General features: G+C 42.4%; 1 protein-coding gene and 1 long non-coding RNA gene across 30 annotated transcripts in view; one reads left to right on the top strand and one right to left on the bottom strand.

The window, feature by feature from the left end:
• The window catches only part of PRG4 (proteoglycan 4), a 138,805-nt gene that overhangs the window by 34,467 nt on the left and 81,247 nt on the right, over positions 1 to 23,091 (top strand). For 20 of the 28 annotated variants that reach the window (XM_072128210.1, XM_072128205.1, XM_072128206.1 and 17 more), the window contains exons 6-13: positions 223 to 285; positions 1,747 to 1,857; positions 3,942 to 4,058; positions 4,935 to 5,078; positions 6,924 to 7,034; positions 8,307 to 8,468; positions 13,199 to 13,285; positions 14,748 to 14,834. In XM_072128210.1, coding sequence (XP_071984311.1) covers positions 223 to 285; positions 1,747 to 1,857; positions 3,942 to 4,058; positions 4,935 to 5,078; positions 6,924 to 7,034; positions 8,307 to 8,468; positions 13,199 to 13,285; positions 14,748 to 14,834 — 882 coding nt within the window. Of the gene's footprint in view, positions 1 to 222; positions 286 to 1,746; positions 1,858 to 3,941; positions 4,059 to 4,934; positions 5,079 to 6,923; positions 7,035 to 8,306; positions 8,469 to 13,198; positions 13,286 to 14,747; positions 14,835 to 21,295; positions 21,396 to 23,091 lie in introns of those variants that run through there. The other 8 variants (XM_072128214.1, XM_072128204.1, XM_072128193.1 and 5 more) reach the window with 7 other exon arrangements.
• On the bottom strand, positions 4,810 to 21,726 carry LOC140104595 (uncharacterized). 2 transcript variants are annotated; one of them, XR_011850370.1, is made up of 5 exons: positions 21,574 to 21,726; positions 10,842 to 12,425; positions 8,305 to 8,389; positions 6,670 to 6,821; positions 4,810 to 5,018 (listed from the first exon to the last, which is right to left on the bottom strand). It is a non-coding gene; the product is annotated as an uncharacterized lncRNA (long non-coding RNA). The 2 variants fall into 2 exon arrangements; XR_011850371.1 differs by having other exon boundaries at positions 21,637 to 21,726.

Here is a 23,091-nt window from a genome sequence, read left to right as displayed (position 1 = left end):
TCTTAAATGCTACATGTCTCTCTCTCCTCTTTAAAATGTTAGGAGTGTCTATGACTTACTGTCAGATGGTTTCAGCTTTCCTCTGAAACAAATGCAATATGGGAATTTTTTAAATATTTTAAACTTTGATAGGTGTAGATGGCGTAGTGACGTGGAGGGTCTTTCTCTATTTGCTTGTCTATATACTTAATGTCTATTACCTTATTGTTCATGTTAATGTAGATCGCATACAGAAAGATGAAGCTGTGCCAGAGAAAGATAAAAAAATACCCCTAGATAAAAAAGGTAACTTGTAATGGCTTTATTTTAAGAACATTATTCTAGTGAGATGTTTTTAAAACATCTGCAAAATAATGCCAGCAACATTAAGTTGTATAAGCTGTTCTGTAACAAATTTCACAGTTTTTTTTGCCATTGCTTTAAAAATATGGACGTATCTTTACATTACACAGTAAGCACATTTTAGCAGTGAGATATTTACTGCTATATGAAGAATATCTGAATTTGGTTTCAGGAACCAATGAAGACAGGGCATAGTTTTGGATATGTGATTACTCATGTCTTGAGTTTCTATACCACTTTTCTGATGCTTAACATAGCTTTGAAATAGTTTGACATATATACTTTGTTAAGATATTCTACATCTTAGTTTGCCCAACAGTTATGGGTCAAAGGATAAAGGAGAACATCCAGAACAAATATGTAGGGAAATAGAGAAACAAGCGGATGCCCATGGACGGATAAATATAACAATTTTATTAATTAACATAGATACACAAAGAAAGAATAAAAACAATTAAAAAGCACCTAAGGTGCTGTACAAAGTACCCTTGTCCCCAGCGCACTGTGGTCTATAATGTAAAGAGGGTATATACAGGCTATATCTTAGTAAAACACAGTAAGTTTAGTGGGTGGTATATATCAAGATATAATCAATATAGCATCTGAAAAAATATAAAGATGAAAATAGTCTGTATATTACCTTGGATAAAGAACATCCAAATGTGGTGCTGGGGGCACTAATCCCCACGCGTTTCGCCTGGGTCACCAGGCTTCCTCAGGGGTCCTGCGCTGGGGACAAGGGTACTTTGTACAGCACCTTAGGTGCTTTTTAATTGTTTTTATTCTTTCTTTGTGTATATATGTTAATTAATAAAATTGTTATATTTATCCGTCCATGGGCATCCGCTTGTTTCTCTATTTCCCTACATATTCTACATCTTAATAATTGTGGGGCATTGATACCAATGGATCATAGATAGTGTTGAGCTATCTCAAACCGTGCATTCATTCAGAAGTTCGGGTCTAGGTTTGTTTCAAACCCCCAGCCAATAACACCCGGCAATAGTGCCAGCAAAGGGTGTTATGTGCATTAACTGCTGTCGGCAGAAATGATACCTGCATTCAAATCAAAGTGTGTGAGCCACAAACATAGGTAATGCATACATTCCACCATTTTGGGGAGGATTTTCTCTCCCCAATAACGTCATGGGCAGCAACAATCTTCCCAAAATGATGGCACCCATGCACCACTGGGGTTTAAATGTCACTGGCATGGAATTTCCAAGTTCAAATGCGTCTTATCTCTAGTCATAGATTAAGACTAGGGTATATAACACTGATCTTAATAAATGTAACGGATTTGTGCCCTCTAACTGTTGCTATTTAAACTCCAAACCATTTTTATGTCTATACAGTTGAGGTATGAATAGTGAAGCTAGGTTTGCGTTTACATTTACTTTGTAGACCGTTCAAAGGAAACTCCAAAAGTTGCCCAACCTCTTAAAAAAACAACTAAACGGAGCCCAAGGAGAACAAGAAAGAAAAATAGTTTAAGTCCAGAAGAGGATACAGAAGGTACTCTACACTGATGACATATAATGAAGTTACAGAGGAGAATCATTATAATGTCATCAGCATGTGAAACTGAGCATGAAGGAATGAGAACTGTCTTCCTCTTTTCAATGCAAGGGTTGGAAAATATGTGTTTCATAAAAGTTCATAAATATTTGGACCGAGACACTATTTTTCTAATTTTGGTTCTTTACATTACTACAATGAATTTTGAACAACATTTTTTAAACACAACCCCTTCATTTCAGGGTCTCAAAAGTAAGTGGACAAATGAAATTATTGTAAAAAATATGTTAATTTCTAATACTTGGTTAAAAATCCTTTGTATATGACAGTCTAGGGTCAGACATTAGTTGTCCTCCTTGAGGAGAGATAGCTAATTAAGGCCACCTTAAAGGCGTGTGGAGACTTAAAGCCATAGATGCTCCACTAGGGAATTCTGGGAAGAATGCAAATAAGTTTTCCAAGGTGTTAAATGGAAATCAATACCTCTTTTTGCTACCTTGAAAGGCAGCCCCCTTAACACTAAGTATGACCTACAAGAAGTCTAAAAACATGATGTGGGATTAAGCCAAACCAGTATATCTATTCCATAAGGAACAGACTCCCAACTGTGGACAGCACTGTTTTGACCTGGTTCGGTCTCCTCAGTACAGCGTACGGGAGCTGATTTGGCTGTGTGAGAGGCTATTGACTAGGGTCAGACAGTAGGTGTTTTCCTGGAGGAGAGATTGCCAATCAAGGCCACCTTAAAGGTGTGTGGAGACTTAAAGCCATAGATGCTGCACTAGGGAATTCTGGGAAGAATGCATATTTGGTGTTAAGGGGGTTGCCTCTTAAGGTAGCAAAAGGAGATATTGTTTTCCATTTAACACCTTGGAAAACTTATTTGCATTCTTCTGTGACAGTCTGAAATCTTGAACTCATGGACAAATTCCATTAATTAATTTGCTTGAGTTTGGCTGGATTTGAGGCCACAGTGGGGCAGATTTATCAAGTGTCTGAAAGTCAGAATATTTCCAATTGCCCATGGCAACCAATCACAGCTCAGCTTTCATTTTACCAGTCCTGAATATTTTAAAGGGGAGCTGTGATTGGTTGTCATGGGCAACTAGAAATATTCTGACTTTCAGACACTTGATATATCTGCATGTCTCTGAATATCTCAGAATAAATCTGGCTGCTTCTGTCCTGTGTAACATCATCAATAAACACTTGTGACCCAGCGCCACTAGCAGCCATGCATACCCAAGCCATCACCCTACCACCACCGTATTTTACTCATGATGTGGTATGCTTTGGATCATGATTTAAAACAAACATTTGAAATACTCTTTCTTTCCCCAAGTTCATCTGGGTGGCTGTTGTGAAGGGGTTTCTCTCCACAACGGGAATTATTCTGCCATCATCCACTAATATTGTCTTACGTGTATTCATGAGTTCACCAGTGTCTTCCTTCTTTCTCAAGATATACTAAACTGTACATTTTGCCACTCCTAAAATTGTACCAATGCCTCGGATGTTTTTTCTGTTTTTCCAGCTAAGTATATATGGATATAGTTTTGCCTGCATAGAGAGCTCCTTTGACCACGTATTGTCTTCACGGCAAAATCTTAAAAAATTTTTATCTGCTTAATTGAGAATGACATAAGAAAGGAATTGCCCACACCTGTCCACGAAACGGCCTTTTAGTACATTGTCCGACTACTTTTGATCCCTTTAAAAATAGGTTGCATATGTTAAGAAGCTCAAACTTCTAATCTGGATACTCTTAAATGAAAACTGGAAGTTTGGACTTTATGTCCATGTCAATTACATAAATATAACTTGAATATGTTTCACAAACAGGTTAAAAAATGTGTGTCGGTGTCAAAATATTTATTGACCTTACTGTAGCACATGCAATGCTGTAATTTCAAGTGGCATGTTTTACATTGTTACGTGGTGTATTTGTTCCTCAATTTAAATTAACTGGTGAGTATATTAATATGTTTTAGCTACCTATCTACTTATAAATGTCAATACATTAAAAAATACATTAACACTTAAACTTTTATACAGTTTAAACAGTTTACACTTAATTGTAGACCCTCCAGAGAACAGTCCAACTTCATCATTGTCTTCACCAAAAAAAAATAAAAAAAGGAAGCCAGGAAAGAAGCGATATAGAGTAATTCATCTAGAAGATGATGATGATGACGAAGGTACTTTTTCTGTCAAGATATTCGGTGGTCGCATATACATGCACCATTGAAATATCTTCAGAGCCTGAGAGCATAACTAAGTAGATAATATTACAATTATAATATATATTTTTGGAATATAAATTACAATATTTTATCTATGATGTTAGTCCATGTGTGTGTGTCATGATTGCAAGCCAATGGCTTTTGAAACATTTTCTATTATAAAATCTGAACTTTTCTTTAAAGTTGTGTCTTGCTGAGTTTTGCTGACCATAAAGAATGTAACACTGCCTTGCACGTTCTGTAAAATTTAGGAACATTTAATAGAATTCTAATTAATTTCTAGGTTTATTCATTAAAGGGGTTATCCGGGTTTAAACATTTTTTTATGGCCGGGCTGGGGAGGACTATTTAAACATAATAAACATGTACTTACCTCCTCCGGTGCTGCCGATGTCTCACGCTGCGGCCCGTCTTCTCCGTGCGCCGGTTTCATTACACCGGCGCACAGGGAGCTTCCGGCCAGCCGGATGCTCCCATGCGCACCATCTCCCAGCGCTTACAACACTGAGAGATAGGGACAGATGGGAGGAGCCGTCCACAACGCGGACCGGAAGCTCCCTGTGCGCGGCTTCCGTGCCCCTGTTTGTTTACAGGGGCACGGATCGAAGTGACCGCGGCACGGGACATCGGCGGCGCCGGAGGAGGTAAGTCCATGTTTATTATGTTTAACTATCCCTCCCCAGCCCGGCCATAAAAAGATTTTAAAACCCGGATAACCCCTTTAACATTCATCCAAATAAAGAATAATTCACATCTAGTTTCAGCATGGTTGACTATTTATGTTCAGTCGTGTTGATACTACAATTAAGAGAATGTATCCACTTTACCTAGATCCCAATGAGGGAAATCCACCATCTCCACGTCATAAAAAAATGTCCCCAAAAAAGAAAAAAAAGAATCCAAAATATTCCACACCTAAAAACCCAAGAAAGAAGAAAAGGAGGATTATTGTACAATATGAAGATGATCCAGAAGGTATTTTGTAAAATGGGCATGTTTGGGTGCACAATGCCAGCCCCAAAGGACACAGATTTATGTCTTGTTGCATCTGACTTAAATCTCTGTGCCCAAATGTAAAAGGTCTTTAGAAATAGAGATAAACACAAAATGTTGTAGGTTTCCAACCTAACCATAACCATCTGCTGGAATATCAGGTAAGTAGATATGGATTGTATGATTGGTAAAAAAAAGAATATTTTTATTTCACCATGATAAAAACAGTATTTTAAATTTCTAGAAGTGTGTTTGGTAAGTTCTTTTGAACTGGGGCTGTGGTGATCACTTTAACCTTTTCTTTTTTCAGTTTATTTATTATGTCTTAAAGGAAACCTACTATGATTCTACCATCAGAAGTAGATCTGATGGTAGATTCCTCTTGCCTGCCTCTGCTCTAATATATAATTTAATAATTCTAGAACCTAACTTAACTTGTAAATAAAAACTCTATTTTAGTAATAAGTAACTTAACTGCAGAGGCTACTGGGTCATGCACGAGATAATTATGTAAAAGTAACATCTAGACAAATGATTGGAATGTTGCAATGTTTGTAATATATTTTTAAAGGGGTATTCTCATCTTGACATAAGCATTAAATTTAATTTATCTGGCAAGTTCAAAAATGTCTTTAATTGCATGTTATTGAAATGTGTGAAGATAATTTCCCATAAATGTAGCTATGTTGTCTTTTGAAAACAAGTTTTTTCCCATAAATGTAGCTACTCTGTTTTTGGATATGACTACCCACACTCTGCAGCGGAGGACATGCACATACTATAGGATGGCTGCGGAACATGCAGTAACTCCTGGCCATTTCATATGCAAAAACTATTTGTTAATTTGTGCAATAACTCCAGCAGCAGTGGTCGTATCAAAGGACAACTATCTTGTATCTAAGGTACAATATGACTATAGTCTTCTGCACTGCACAAAATAGGGCAGGTCATCTTTGCAGCGGGGGCACACAGCCCAATTCTTGCAGCTGGCACATGGGGGTGTGCATAAGACCTAAGAGTTAGATTATCTGATAATTTTAAAAGAATTATCTCATAAAGATTACCTCCATCCATATGCCGTGCATAGGTTTCCTGCAAACCCTCACTAACAGACAAAATGGTATGCATTGCTCTTCTGTGACCAGCTGTTCCACAGCTTCACAGTGGCATACTGGAGCCAATCGGGATATGCCTTGCTGGCCAGAGTATCCCCCCAGGAAAAAACAGCTGTTTGCCCAATAGGCTGCAAACTAACAGGGGATCTGATGAGACATTATCCTTCCTTTTATTCAGTACTGATTCTACAAACAGCATATCTATTGTTTCAGCATTAATGAAGGACAGGTAGTTGAGTTTGCCTATTTGTGCGCCACGGACATAGGGGCTTATTTATTAAGAGTCCCGCAGCCGCATTTTCGTCAGGTTTCCCAACTTTTCAGGGATTGCGTTGGGGATTGTGTCGTACATGATCGTTTTGTGTCGCAATTGGGGGTGGGCCGTAGGATGATCCGACGGATTCAGACCACGCGCAGGATTCAACAAGTCAAATATTGTCGCAAGACATGCAACTCACATACACCGGGAGGAAAATGGTGAACTCCGCAGGAAAGCAACACATGCAGGATCTCGGGCGAACGATATTGATGAATTGCGGCAGACTTCATCCTCCTCGGACAATGCACCTCAGGGATTGCGCAGGGACCAGGTAAGTAAATGTGTATATGTCTATGAGTAAGCAGATAGCAATAGTAATCTAAGGTTTGTATGTTCAAATATGATATAAGGTCTATACATTGAAAATAACTGCCTGACTTTATACATTTATAGATGGTAAACGGAGGTCACTATCACCAAAAGATAAAAAACGAAAACCAAAAAAGGCCCCAAAAAAACCAAAAAAGAAAAAGACAATTGTTGAGTCAGAAGAAGAAATAGAAGGTAGTGTATTTATGAAAGTTCCTCCATAAACCTAAAATAAATCTCTAATCTCTGTTTTCCTAAATGAGGATTATAACAAAGTTCTAAATTACCATATAAACTAAATCTTTCAGAACCACAAAAAATAGGATCTAGACACAAAGGATAAGAAAGGATGCACAAAGTATACTGTATTTGCATCTTTCTTGTTCATATACATGAATGCATGTTCCTTCCTTGCACATGTGATCCTTTCTTTGGAGTGAAAAATATGTCAGTCGGCAGTATCCAAAAAAACAAGAAATCAATCTAAACAGCAGCTGTCTGCTTCACAAATCACAAATTTATGACCTATCCATGAGATAAGTCATGTATAGATTATAACCAGAAAAAAACCTTTGCCAATATCTGGCTTTGGTTACCTTATCCAGCAACTACCGTAATAACATCACTCTTTAAGAGTCATGTCCTGTAAGACATTGATCATCCACCAATATTGCTCAAATACCACTAGGCAATTATTTAGAAATATAGTAATAATTTACTTTTAGAAGCATTGTAGAAGTGACAGTCAGCATTCCTAAGCTTAATTTCTCTTATAGATTATGTGTCAATTGTATTTGTCTGTTTTTGCAGTTAAAGGCTTTGCTTTAACCAAACTTTTCTTAAAGGGAACCTGTCAGCTACCTTTACCCCACTAAACTACTAGCGCCATCAGGAAGAGTATGATTTTTCATTCCTAGAATTCCTTCTACATGTAGAAATATTTCTAAATATATAAAAAGTTTTTTGTGGTCAAAATATTGAATGAACTGTCCATGGCAGCACTTGCACAATTGATAGGTCATGGATACCAGAACCATGGTTATAGAACTGTTACAGAACCCTAGACTTCTAAACTGACAATCTCTCCCTAACTTCTGAGCCTGACTCTTCTCTGGCATAAGATGATCGTTTCTGCTCATCTTCAAATGACTTGAGGAGATTTTATTTATAAGGTGAATTAGCAAGATTTCACATTAAAAGGGAACTCAAGAAAATACATTTCATACTCCACCTGATGATGGTTTAATAACATAAAAGCAGATACCAGGTTCCCTTTATTTTTTGTCACTATTTTTTGTGACATATTTTGTCACTATTTAACATTTATGTGAAAATTTAATTTAAAATTAAGTACTTTTCCTAAACAAAGAATGACTTTTAGCCAAAGCCGCTTTCACAATTCTTTATATATGGACCACGAAAATATTTGATCATGTTTCATAGTTTGTTGATAAATGTTGCTTACAGAATCTGAAGAAAATATGTCTTCCTCCTCATTCTCCTCATCATCTTCTTCATCAAGTGTGAGGGGGAGCAAAACAACAAAAAAACTGTCAAGGAAAAATCAAAAGAAAAGTAAGGATGAGGATGACAAACCTGATCCAGACAATCCAGATAAAGAAGCTGGAGGTATAATAGATGTTTTTTCTTTACAATTTATTGTAAAGAAAAAAAACTAAATGCAGCTTTCTACAGTTGCATTTAGAATTAGTCACTATTACTATGCTAGAAAAATGTAAATGTACTTAAATTAACTCAATAAAATGGTAATGTAAAAATAGTGCTCAAAATATTAGTCCTAGAAAGGTGAAGGATCGTAGTCTGAGGAGACACCTATGAATATAGTGCAGATTGTGATTCACTTTAGCACTTTTGGATAATATCTGTCTTGACGATTCAACTCTGTAAAGAAATAAGTCATTAAAATGATTGTCTACTAAGAGTATTGGAAATTCTCCTGCACACTAACTCTGTTTTAGGACATATGCTAGCCATTTATTTCCGTGCCCCTGTGCATGATCCCTCTGCCTGAGCTACAAAAGAGTATTTGCAGGCAGTCTTTTGCTAGTGGCAACAGCACATGATTGGTGCTCATCCACCAATGACACATGGGCCACATACAATGTGGGTGGGAGAAGGACATGCACCATGGCCCCTCTTCTGAAGACTTCCTTTAATTTGTGGTTGGGGGACATGCTTCACATCTGGTCTCAATGTCCACTGCTTGCTAGTTGCTGGTCCCCTTTAGTGTCCTTGGTATCTTTTCATTTGTTGTCCCATTCTCCTTCCTTTACCTCTTCTCTGTGCTTTTGGCTCTTACTTCACAACTGAATTGCGCTTTTATATTTGGACCTGTTTTCTGGTGCTTCCCATTTAATGTTTTGATGGAGTATGGCCATGATAATGCACTCTTTGGTCTGTGTTATATATTCATGCTGTTCTGCACTACACTCCTGTCTCAACTAGATCTGGTTGTTATGTGAGATATGCAACATTACATTACTTTGCCATTTGATGATTTTTTTTCCTTCTTCTCTTTTATATGCAGTGTTTTGTTTTCATATGAAAATTTTTAATGAAGAATATTAAAAATCAATGCTGCAATAATGGAAGAAACAAATTTAAAAAACGCAACTTTTTAAAGTAAAAATATTTCAGAGTTGCACTATTTATTTCTGGGTTCACCATTTTTTTAAGTATACTAATCATAACATGTAATATTTTATATGTGTCTTTCACTGTGAGTTGTAATGTAGCTTTCTTTGTAAAAAAAAAAAAAAACAAGGAATGTTTTGTGAGAAGCTTTGCATGCTTGGCAGTAAGACATACTGGATTATTCATCTACTTTTATAGATGAATGATGCAAAATACCTCAATTGTGAGCAAAATAAAAATACATTCCAATGGCATTGAACCCAAATGTTTCACTATTAGTCTTGAGGTTTACCATGCAGAATTCACCCAATTCTATATTACCTGAAGAGTGAAGTCCATAATCTCTGCAGTGCACGCTGGTGGTTGGTCCAGTAATAATACAAAACAAACAAAAAGTTGCTGTGGCACCTCCAAAATGGTAAAAGTAAAAATGTTATTTAAACAACATTAAAAATGAAAATATGTGTGGCAGGGTCATGGTAATGCACATATTTTGTCCTTCCATGCGCATTTGCAGATTTTCATGTTGTCTGTCTTGAAATTTTCCCATAGTTGTAGGTTCCACAGCAACTTTTTGTATATTTAGTCTTTGGGAAAGTATAGAAATACTAGGAGTAGAAGGATTGGTGGTAGCTCTTGATAAATATGTTTTTATTAACCAGTAAAATGCTACTGCAAAGATAAACCTCTTGCATTTGGATCAATATAATGATTGAGGAGTTTCAATAGATTAGCAGGAAGGCTTGGCAAATCTCTGAACTTTATAACAGCAGCTGTTAGACAGGGGTTGATTACCCCCATTCTAAAGTTACATGCAGATCCCAGAGGTGGGACCCACATTTATGAGCATAAAGATGGGGATACCAAGAAATATGTGTCTGTTGTGGGGTACCTGTATAACGCAAATTCCCATACTTTTGTGTTGCTGAAGTTGAGAGCAAGAAATACGTGTCAAATCCATGAAGTTTATACAGTGATTTTCGCTCCAATTACAGGGTGTCTGTTGTGGGGTATCAGAGTAACACAAATTCCCGTACGTTTGTGTTTATTTAAGTTGAGGGCAAGAAATATGTGTCAAATCCATGTAGTTGATTAACCACTTTGTCAGACAGAAAAGTGGCAAGTGGAGCAGGCAGAGGTCACAGTAAGGGGAAGTCGCGGCAGGGGTGACTCTGTGAGGCCAGAACTACTGTTGTCATCTAGTGGCAGTATGTTGATCAACAACGCAAAGGTTGCTGATTGGTTGACTAGGTCACCCAATTCCTCAAATATAACATCAAGAGTATGTGGGTTCGTCAGATACAACAATTAGTTGGCATGGCCCAGGAGTAGGTCAGCGGCCCTCACCTGTCCTCAACCAGCCTCTGTCCTTTTCTTTTCCTTCAGCCAGAGAGCTACTAGGTGGTCTGGGTCAGCGTCACTTTACAGTGAGGACAATGTGTTTGAGGACAGTCAGCAGCTGCTTGGCAGTGAAGAGGTGGGGCATACATCCGCTGCTTCGTGCAGTAGGCAGGCTGTGCATACTGACACTGCTGAGGAGAATAGCAGTGACAATTAATGATGATGTAGTCGATCGCACTTGGGAGCGGGTGTAGCAAGGGATTCATCATTGCTGGGCGAAGAGAGTGCCAGCTTGCGTGTCAGACAGCAGAGCAGGCAGCAAGTCGTTGCTGTGGCCATGAGTCAGCAGAGTGGCAGCATTGCGAGGATGGGAGCCAAACGGCCGTGGGGTACAAATCCCGATCCACAGGTCCAAGTAAGCAGTGGCACAGGGGCTCAGCGAGGCAGCGGCGGTAGTAGTCACTCAGTGCAGAGTGTTGGCAGTAAAATCACCACCTCGGTACTGTGGCAGTTATTTGTTAAGACAACAGAGGAGCCGAGCATGTGTATATGTAGAATCTGCAGGCAAAAAATGAAGCGTGGCCAGGCAGCTAACGTTGGCATCACGGCCCTGCGTCAACACATGCAGCATCACCATCAAGGTCCAGATGCTCTTGCTCCTCACCAGCATTCTTTGAGTGAGGCAATTACAAAGAGACAATTGTATGCGTCTAGCCATCCTAAGGTGCAGAAGCTGACCGTGCTCCTGTCCAAGTTGTTGGTACTGCAGTCCGTCCCTTTCCAAGTCGTGCACTCTGCACCCTTCAGAGAACTTATGGCTTGTGCAGAACCGAGGTGGAGAGTTCCAAGCCGCAATTTTCTTTCCAAAAAGGCACTGCCAGCCCTTCACAAATATGTAGAACAGGGTGGGCCAGTCCTTGAGCTTATCAGCCTCTTCCAATGTGCGCAGCAGCGCGGACGTGTGGAGCTGTAACTACGGTCAGGGCCAGTACATGTACTTCATGGCCCACTGGGTGAATGTGCTTCCCGCCCAGCCACACCAACAACTTGAACAAGAGACGCTGTTTTTTCCTCCACATTGTCAAACCGCTGCTCCTGTGCCAGTGTCCTCCTTCTCCACCACCAGCCTCCACAAGTCTAAGTGCTGCTCCATCATACCACATGTGCAGGGCACAGTGGTGTCATGCAGTTCTACACCTGGCTTGCCTGGGCGAACGAAGTCACACTGGGGAGGAACTGCTCCACGTCATGCAACAAGAAATGAATCTGTGGCTTTCTCCTTGACAACTGCAAATCGGAACCATGGTGACAGACAATGGGAGGAACATGGTTTCCGAGCTGCAACGAGGAGGGATGGCCCATGCTCCCTGCATGGCGCACATGTCCAATCTGGTTGTCAACAGGTTCCTCAAGGTCTTCCACCCATCTACAAGACATTCAATGGCCAAGAAACTGTGCACACACTTCAGCCATTCTTACAAAGCCAAGCACACCCTCTTCAAGTTGCAGCGTCAGAAAGGCTTCCCCCAACATATCCTGATATGCGATGTTTCCACCCATTGGAATTCCAGCCACCATATGTTAGACCGCCTATATGAAAAGAGAGAACAGCCATTAATGATTTTTTGATGATGCAAGCGGACCAGAGTACTCCCCTGTGTAACTTTGATGACAGCCACTGGCAGCTCATACTTGACACCTGCTGTTTGCACAGGCCCTTTGAAGAGGCCACGTTATTTGTCAGTCGCCAGGCCTGCAGGAGGAACAACGTCATTCCACTGCTTCATGTCCTGGAACTGATGCAGCAAAATCTGTCTGGTCAGGGCACTGGAGAAGGTGAGACCACATCTAATAACCACATGAGTCCGGAGGGGGCTGAACTGGAGGAGGAGGAGGACATTAGAGCACATGCAGAGTCTGGTGAAATTAGTGGTTTTTCTACTCAGGTGACAAGAGAGTAGGAGCAGGAGCATCCGGGGGAGGTAGAAGACAAGGCAGATGACCCAGAAGCATGGTGGCAGTATACAGTGGAGATGGAGGCCGGGACTCCCTCAGAGTCACTTGCGCAGATGGCCCAAAGCATGCTTTGCCTAACTAGTGATAGCTGAATAGTCAACCGACATAGCCAAACGGTATTTAACCCCACTGATTGATATGCCCTGACGAAGTCACAGCAAGGTGGCGATACGCGTGGGACAGTGGCCTCCAGCCCCCCCCCCCCCCCCATCTGACAACACTTGGTACTGTTATTCAAGGAATAAAATGCAGCTATATCCAGTTTTCAGAATTACAATATAATACGTTCTGTCATTGGACACCCACAAACACTATACTAATAGTGTCAAAATTTTAAACTTTTACAGATCCAAATGAAACACCTAAAGACAAGGATAAGAAACCCAAGAAGCCAAAGACAAAGGATGGTGAGGATCCTGAATCTCACCCCGAAGGTAAAGAAATGAGAACACTTGTTTATTTTTTTGTAATTTGGACATATTTGGAAGTTTACGGTGTACCATAAAAATAATGTGTTATCTTTATTCTATTGGTCATCATGATTACTGCGATACCCCATTTATATAGCTTTTTTATGGTTAACTTGTTTCACAGATATAGAACTCATTTTGTAAGAAATTTGCTTGTTTTTGCATCGGGCATAACAATGAGCATAACATTTATTATTTTTGGTATACAGAGCTGATTTTTTGTGGGACAAGCTGTTTTTTTTCTTGGCATTGTGTAAATGTTACTTTTCGATCACTTTTTATGCGCTTTTTATAAGATAATTTTTGTGTTTTTATGGCGTTTACCGTATAGGTTCAGTGACAATTTTATTTTATCGTATCGGTTGTTATGGAGGTCGTGATGATGGCTTACCAGGTTGCCGCCAACTTCACACTGTATCATTGTGCCACACTGTGTGCTCCTGCTGCTGCTGACGCCTCCACACTGTATCATTTTGCCACTCTGTGGGCTCCTGATGCAGCTGCTGACGCTACCTCCACACTGTGTCATTGTGTCCCTCTATGGGCTGCTGCTGATGTCACCTCCACACTGTATCATTGAGCTACTCTGTGGCTTACTAGGTTACCGCCACCTCCACAATTGTTCATTGTGCCATCCTGTGGGCTCCTGCTGCTGACGCCACCTCCACACTGTATCATTGTGCCACTCTGTGGGCTCCTTCTGCTGCTATCACCTCCACACTGTATCATTGTGCCACTCTGTGGCTTACCAGGTTGGTACAGGTATCATTGTGCCACTCTGTGGGCTCCTGATGCTGCTGCTGACACCACATTCACACTGTATCATTGTGCCCCTCTATGGGCTGCTGCTGAAGCCACCTCCACACTGTATCATTGTGCCACTCTGTGGCTTAATAGGTTGCCGCCTCCTCCACAATCTATCATTGTGCCATTCTGTGGGCTCCTGCTACTGACGCCACCTCCACACTGTATCATTGTGCCACTCTGTGGCTTACCAGGGTGCCGCCTCCTCCACACTGTATCATTGTGCCAATCTGTGGGATCCTTCTGCTGCTTCCACCTCCACACTGTATCATTGTGCCACTCTGTGGCTTACCAGGTTGCCACCACCTCCACACTATATCATTGTGCCACTCTTTGGCTGCTGCTGCTTACACACTGAAGTATACGCTAAAATACAAAATACAATAAACAGCACAGTGTAAAAAATTAAGATAACATGTTGCAACATAATATCTACCTTACTGCTTCAAAACTGTATTTATAAACCTTGATGCCCCAACAAGGCCACCTACTACACAAAGCTATTCAAGGAATAAAATGCAGCTATATCCAGTTTTCAGAATTACAATATAATACGGTATGTTCCATCATTGGACACCCACAAACACTATACTAATAGTGTCAAAATTTTAAACTTTTACAGATCCAAATGAAACACCTAAAGACAAGGATAAGAAACCCAAGAAGCCAAAGACAAAGGATGGTGAGGATCCTGAATCTCACCCTGAAGGTAAAGAAATGAGAACACTTGTTTATTTTTTTGTAAATTGGACATATTTGGAAGTTTACGGTGTACCATAAAAATAATGTGTTATCTTTATTCTATTGGTCATCATGATTACAGCGATACCCCATTTATATAGCTTTTTATGGTTAACTTGTTTCACAGATATAGAACTCATTTTGTAAGAAATTTGCTTGTTTTTGCATCGGGCATAACAATGGGCATAACATTTATTATTTTTGGTATACAGAGCTGATTTAGAGCTTATTTTTTGTGGGACTAGCTGTACCTTTTCTTGGCATTGTGTTGGGGTAAATGTTACTTTTCGATCACTTTTTACGCACTTCTTATAAGGTAATTTTTGTGTTTTTATGGCGTTTACCGTACGGGTTCAGTGACAATTTTATTTTATCGTATCGGTTGTTACGGAGGTCGTGATAACCAATCAGTTTTTTTGTTGTTTAGGGGATTTTCTCATTTTAATGTTTTATTTGATTATTGCATGGGGTGGGACTACAGGGGACGTCATTCTTTTTTAATAATTTTTTTAATTGCACTTTTTTTTTCACTGTTTTATTTTGTCTCGGGGGTGGGGGGGATGAACAAGTGATCATTTGATCACTTGTTCATTGTATAATACTGAATACTAATGTATTGCAGCATATTACATAGCCTATGCCAGTGATAGTGATCCTTTTAGAGACCAAGTGCCCAAACTGCAAACCAAAGTCCATGTAATCATCGCAAAGTGCCAACATGGCTGCAGTATAATGACCATTACTGGTACAATAAGATAATTACCACCACACTGATTATAAACAGAGCACCACAGAAAGACCAACATCAGCAATTATATCACTATGCAAGATCAAACTCAGTGAGGAACACTACCGCCATACAGCGAGGAACACTACCCCCAACCAGTGAGGGACACTACCGCCATACAATGAGGAACACTACCCCAACCAGTGAGGGACACTACCGCCATACAGTGAGGGACACTACCACCATACAGTGAGGAACACTACCGCCATACAGTGAGGAACACTACCAGCATACAGCGATGAACACCGGCACACAGTGAGGGACACAATCGGCACACAGTGAGGGACACAAATGCACACAGTGAGGGACCCTACCGCCACACAGTGTGGGACACTACCCCGATACAGTAGGAACACTACCCCCATACAGTGAGGAACACTACCCCCATACAGTGAGGAACACTACCCCCATACAGTGAGGAACACTACCCCCAAATAGTGAGGAACACTAACAACATGCATTGAGGAACACTACCCCCAAATAGTGAGGAACACTACCGCCATACAGTGAGGAACATTGCCAGCATACAGTGAGGAACACTACCACCATACAGTGAGGGACAGAACCGCCATACAGTGAGAAAAACTACCGCCATACAGTGAAAAACACTACCACCACACTGTGAGGGACACTACAGCCACTCAGTGAGGAACACTACAGCCATACAGTGATGAACACTACCGCCATCCAGTCAGGGACACAACTGCCACACAGTGAGGGATACAACTGCACGCAGTGAGGGACACTACCCCCATAGAGTGTGGGACACTACCCCGATACAGTGAGGAACACTACCTCTCTACAGTGAGGAACACTACCCCCAAATAGTGAGGAACACTACCGCCATACAGTGAGCAACCCTACCGCCATACAGTTGGGATCACTACCGCCATACAGTGAGCAACCCTACCGCCATACAGTGGGGATCACTACCGCCATAAAGTGAGATATACAGCCATACAGTAAGGAACACTACCGCCATACAGTGAGGGACACTACCCCCACACAGTGAGGGACACTACCGCCATACAGTGAGGAACACTTCTGCTATATAGTGAGGTATACTACTGCCATACAGTGAGGTACATTACCACCATACAGTGAGGAACACTACCGCAATACAGTGAGGAACACTACCGCAATACAGTTAGGGACACTACCGACATGTATTGAGGGACACTACCGCCATACTGTGAGGAACACTACCCCTATACAATGAGGAATACTACCGCCATACTGTGAGGAACACTACCCCTATACAATGAGGAATACTACCCTCATACAGCGAGGAACACCACCGCCATACAGTGAGGAACACTACCCCCATACAGTGAGGAACATTGCCGCCATAGAGTGAGGAACACTTCCGCCATACAGTGAAGAACACTACCACCATACAGTGAGAGACAGAACCGCCATACAGTAAGAAACACTACCGTCATACAGTGAGAAACACTACCACCACATTGTGAGGGACACTACCGCCTCTCAATGAGGAACACTAATGCCATACAGTGAGGGACACTACCGCCATACAGTGAGGGACACTACCGCCATACAGTGAGAAACACTACCGCCATACAGTGAGAAACACTACCCCCATACAGAGAGGAACACTACACCCATATAGTGAGGAACACTACCGCCATACAGTGAGGAACACTATCGACATACAGTGAGGAATACAGCCATATAGTGAGGAACACTACCCGCTTATTGTGAGGAATATTTCCGCCTTACATTGAGGAATATTGCCATACAGTGAGGGACACTACCAACATACAGTGATGAACATTACCGCCACACAGTTAGGAATACTACCGCCATACAGTGAGGGACAGAACCACCATAGAGTGAGAAACACTACCGCCATACAGTGAAAAACACTACCACCACACTGTGAGGGACACTACCGCCACTCAGTGAGGAACACTAATGCCATACAGTGAGGGACACAACCGCCATACAGTGAGGGACACAACTGCCATACAGTGAGAAACACTACTGCCACTCAGTGAGGGACACTACCGCCGCATAGTGAGGGACACTACACCCATAAAGTGAGGAACACTACCCCCATACAGAGAGGAACACAACTTCGATACAGTGAGGAACACTACACACATATAGTGAGGAACACTATCGACATACAGTGATGAATATAGCCATATTGTGAGGAACATTACCTCCATACAGTGAGGAACACTACCGCCATAAAGAGAGGAACACTATTGCCATACAGTGAGGAATACAGCCATATTGTGAGGAACACTACCGCCATACAGTGAGGGACACTACCCCATATAGTGAGGAATATTTCCGCCTTACATTGAGGAATATAGCCATACAGTGAGGGACAGTACCGCCATGCAGTGATGAACACTACCAACATACAGTGATGAACATTACCGCCACACAGTTAGGAATACTACTGCCATACAGTGAGGGACAGAACCACCATAGAGTGAGGAACACTACCGCCATACAGTGAAAAACACTACCACCACACTGTGAGGGACACTACCGCCACTCAGTGAGGAACACTAATGCCATACAGTGAGGGACACAACCGCCATACAGTGAGGGACACAACCGCCATACAGTGAGAAACACTACTGCCACTCAGTGAGGGACACTACCGCCACACAGTGAGGGACACTACCCCCATAAAGTGAGGAACACTATCCCCATACAGAGAGGAACACAACTTCGATACAGTGAGGAACACTACACACATATAGTGAGGAACACTATCGACATACAGTGATGAATATAGCCATACATTGAGGAATATAGCCATACAGTGAGGGACAGTACCGCCATGCAGTGATGAACACTACCAACATACAGTGATGAACATTACCGCCACACAGTTAGAAATACTACCGCCATACAGTGAGGGACAGTACCGCCATACAGTGAGGAACACTACTGCCATATAGTGAGGAACACTACCGCCATACAGCGAGGAACACTACCGCCATAGAGTGAGGAACTCTACCGCCATATAGTGAGGAACACTACCGCCATACAGTGAGGGACACTACCCCCATACAGTGAGGAACATTACCCCCATACAGTGAGGAACACTACCCCCATACAGAGAGGAACACAACTTCGATACAGTGAGGAACACTACACCCATAAAGTGAGGAACACTACCGCCATACAGTGAGGAACACTATTGCCATACAGTGAGGAATACAGCCATATAGTGAGGAACACTACCGCCATACAGTGAGGGACACTACCCCATATAGTGAGGAATATTTCCGCCTTACATTGAGGAATATAGCCATACAGTGAGGGACAGTACCCCCATGCAGTGATGAACACTACCAGCATACAGTGATGAACATTACCGCCACACAGTTAGGAATACTACCGCCATACAGTGAGGGACAGAATCACCATACAGTGAGAAACACTACCGCCATACAGTGAAAAACACTACCACCACACTGTGAGGAACACAACTTCGATACAGTGAGGAACACTACACACATATAGTGAGGAACACTATCGACATACAGTGATGAATATAGCCATATAGTGAGGAACATTACCCCCATACAGTGAGGAACACTACCCCCATACAGAGAGGAACACAACTTCGATACAGTGAGGAACACTACACCCATATAGCGAGGAACACTACTGCCATACAGTGAGGAACACTATTGCCATACAGTGAGAAATACAGCCATATAGTGAGGAACACTACCGCCATACATTGAGGAATATAGCCATACAGTGAGGGACAGTACCGCCATGCAGTGATGAACACTACCAACATACAGTGATTATCGCCATTATCGCCACACAGTAAGGAATACTACCGCCATACAGTGAGGGACACTACCGGCATACAATGAGGAACACTACTGCCATACAGTGAGGAATACAGCCATATAGTGAGGAACACTACCGCCATACAGTGAGGGACACTACCCCCATATAGTGAGAAATATTACTGCCTTACATTGAGGAATATAGCCATACAGTGAGGGACAGTACCGTCATGCAGTGATGAACACTACCAACATACAGTGATGAACATTACCGCCACACAGTTAGGAATACTACCGCCATACAGTGAGAGACAGTACCGCCATACAATGAGGAACACTACCGCCATATAGTGAGAAACACTACCGCCATACAGTGAGGAACACTACCGCCATAGAGTGAGGAACACTACCGCCATATAGTGAGGGACACTACCCCCATACAGTGAGGGACACTACCGCCATAAAGTGAGGGATGTTACCCTCATACAGTGAGGAGCAATACTGCTGTACAGGGAGGGACACTACCACCATACAGTGAGGGACACTACCGCCATACAGTGAGGAACACTACCGCCATACAGTGAGGAACACTACCGCCATAGTGTGAGGAACACTACCGCCATACAGTGAGGGACACTACCGCCACACAGTGATGAACACTACTGCCATACAGTGAGGAACACTACCGCCATACAGTGAGGAACACTACCGCCATACAGTGAGGGACACTACCGCCATATTGTAGGGGGGGTGGACTCTGTGGTGTTTCTGCTGTTCATGGACCAAATATTGCCAGTAGCAGGTGCAATATGAAGCAGAGTATTTGTAGGGCAAAGTGTATGTTGTGGGACAGGAGGGTTGGTGCAATGAATAGTGAAGTTACAGGGAATCAGGCAGGTGAATTTTCGATCAAATCCCCACAGCCGTCTATGGCCACACATATACACCTCCCTTGGTACAGAGCTCTGGCCACCGGTGCCATGCTGTCAGTGAGGGCAGTGTGGTGCACCCTGGCGTCACTGACAGCATCACACAGTTTATATGTGGCCATGAAAAGCTGTCATACAGGGCAATTTGGGACACTAAACATTAAGGACCTATAGTTGTTTAGGGTCCCAAAGCCACCTGACTGCTGCCTGTGTAATACACACAGAGCAACTCCTGCCTCCTCTTCCTGCTGCACTTATCTGTCCTGGGCACTGTATGATCCTGCAGATCGTCCTAAGGACATTAATACAGTAGAAAGAGGAAGAAATTCGGATTATTATTGTAGTTTCCCTCTAAGGTCCCTTAACAGGATCAATTACAGGTCCGGAGAAGGGTCTCCAATGATAATACAGCTCTGTTAGCACCTCCTTGCTCCTCTTGCACTTCTAGTCACTTTAAAATAGCGCTGAACGTGGCATGTACTGGGCTGCCTGTGACTGCAGGAGAAGGTATTGAGTCCTAAATGGTGACCTGGGTGATGGCCTGGGTGCCCCCAGAGAGGGCTCCGAGTGCCACCTCTGGCACCCGTGCCATAGGTTCGCCACCACTGCTCTATAGAGTTCTGGAGCGGTTTAATCAGAGTAGAAATGTTTTTCTGTATAGATGATCTTAGTACACCTAGCATAGCTTTAAGCGTATTTTCTGAGACATATTTGTCTGAGGCTTGAAATGTTGCAAACATTTCAGCATATTCTGCTTAGGAGGTGTTAGACTGTGATATATTGCTCACATCATTTCCCAGGCTAGTAGATTCTGTTTTAGCTTCTGCTTAGCAGGGCTTGCAGTAGGAGGTCTCAGTGATTCTGAGCAGCTAGAAGCAGAGCTGTGGCTGAGGGAGGAGGGGAGGGGGCCTCAGGGCTGCTGCTGTGTTGTAGCTGTAATGGCAGCATGCTGCACTCGTCCTGGCTGATGGCAGGAGGTGACACTTCCAATGTAGCACGTGTGCCCACACTCCATCTCTCAGGTATGTCTTGCAGGGATGGGGAGCTGTAGGGGCTGGCAGGCTTCCTCCCCTGTTTGCTGAATGTCAGGTGGTCTGTGGTGCTCTTTGAGCGTGTGCCTGGCTTGCATGCTGAGGAGCCAGCACCATCTTGCCTGCTAGATGGGCCTGTGTTAAAGTACTGTTTTATGGGCTTACTCGCCTGTTTCTTGGCTCCCCGCTTCCTCCCTTGCTGTGCCCCAATATTGGTAGGCATTTTGCTTACAAGACTGGTGTCCGTGCTGGTGCTGGAAGCTGATAGTAGCGGTCGGTGGTACAGAGCTCTTCACTCACACGGCCATTCACTCTTGCAGCCAAGCCACTCCCCATCCAAGGCATCTTTTTTCACTTGCTCAGATACGCCGGAGCTATGTGTGTTAATACAGCTATTCAGATATTCCCCATACTTTTTATGGACAATAGTGTGAGTATTTTACCATATACAAAGAACTTCAACTGTGAACATTAACTCCAACCAAACAAGCTCTAATTGTGAGTATATACTCCGGCCTTATCTTGGACGGACTACTCTACTTGAGTATAACCAGACTAGAGTATAAGCTGGGAAAACCTATTGACTCAAGTATAAGCCTAGGATTGGAAATGCATTGGTCAAAGCCTCCCTAGTAAATTGACAGCACCTGCCCCAAGTATATAGCCAGTCTTGTATATACTGCCCCAGTATATAGCCAGCAGCCCACATCCCCCAGTATATAGCCAGCATCCCCCTAGTATATAGCCAGCAGCCCCCTTGTATGTAGCCAGTGTCTGCCCCCCAGTATTTAGCCAGTGTGTGTCCCCTTGTAGATAGCCAGCAGCCCCCTGCCCAGCCTAAAAAAAACCTCAAAAAACTCTGTACTCACCTTTCTGAAGCCCTCGCAGGTCCTCTTCTGTCTTCAGCTCCGGCTCAGTCTTCATGTTCCCTCACGGTGCATATGCCACGGCGTCAGCCAATAAATTACATCATCCTAAAGTTCTAGTATTTATATATTAGTCCATACTAGTTTCTGTTTAGCTTAAATGATTTATTATATTATTTTATATTTTGTATGCGTGTTTGCATATTGCACTTAATTTTACATGATTTGTATATCAGAAGATAGCTAATATACACTCACCGGCCACTTTATTAGGTACACCTGTCCAACTGCTCGTTAACACTTAATTTCTAATCAGCCAATCACATAGCGGCAACTCAGTGCATTTAGGCATGTATACATGGTCAAGACAATCTCCTGCAGTTCAAACCGAGCATCAGTATGGGGAAGAAAGGTGATTTGAGTGCCTTTGAACGTGGCATGGTTGTTGGTGCCAGAAGGGCTGGTCTGAGTATTTCAGAAACTGCTGATCTACTGGGATTTTCACACACAACCATCTCTAGGGTTTACAGAGAATGGTCCAAAAAAGAAAAAACATCCAGTGAGCGGCAGTTCTGTGGGCAGAAATGCCTTGTTGATGCCAGAGGGCAGAGGAGAATGGGCAGACTGGTTCGAGCTGATAGAAAGGCAACAGTGACTCAAATCGCCACCCGTTACAACCAAGGTAGGCAGAAGAGCATCTCTGAACGCACAGTACGTTGAACTTTGAGGCAGATGGGCTACAGCAGCAGAAGACCATACCGGGTGCCACTACTTTCAGCTAAGAACAGGAAAGTGAGGCTAAAATTTGCACAAGCTCATCG

This window comes from Engystomops pustulosus, chromosome 10, assembly GCF_040894005.1.
Source record: "Engystomops pustulosus chromosome 10, aEngPut4.maternal, whole genome shotgun sequence".
NCBI classification, from domain to species: Eukaryota; Metazoa; Chordata; class Amphibia; order Anura; family Leptodactylidae; genus Engystomops; species Engystomops pustulosus.
Note: the sequence above shows the minus strand (reverse complement) of the source record. Positions and strands in the feature narration are given on the sequence as shown.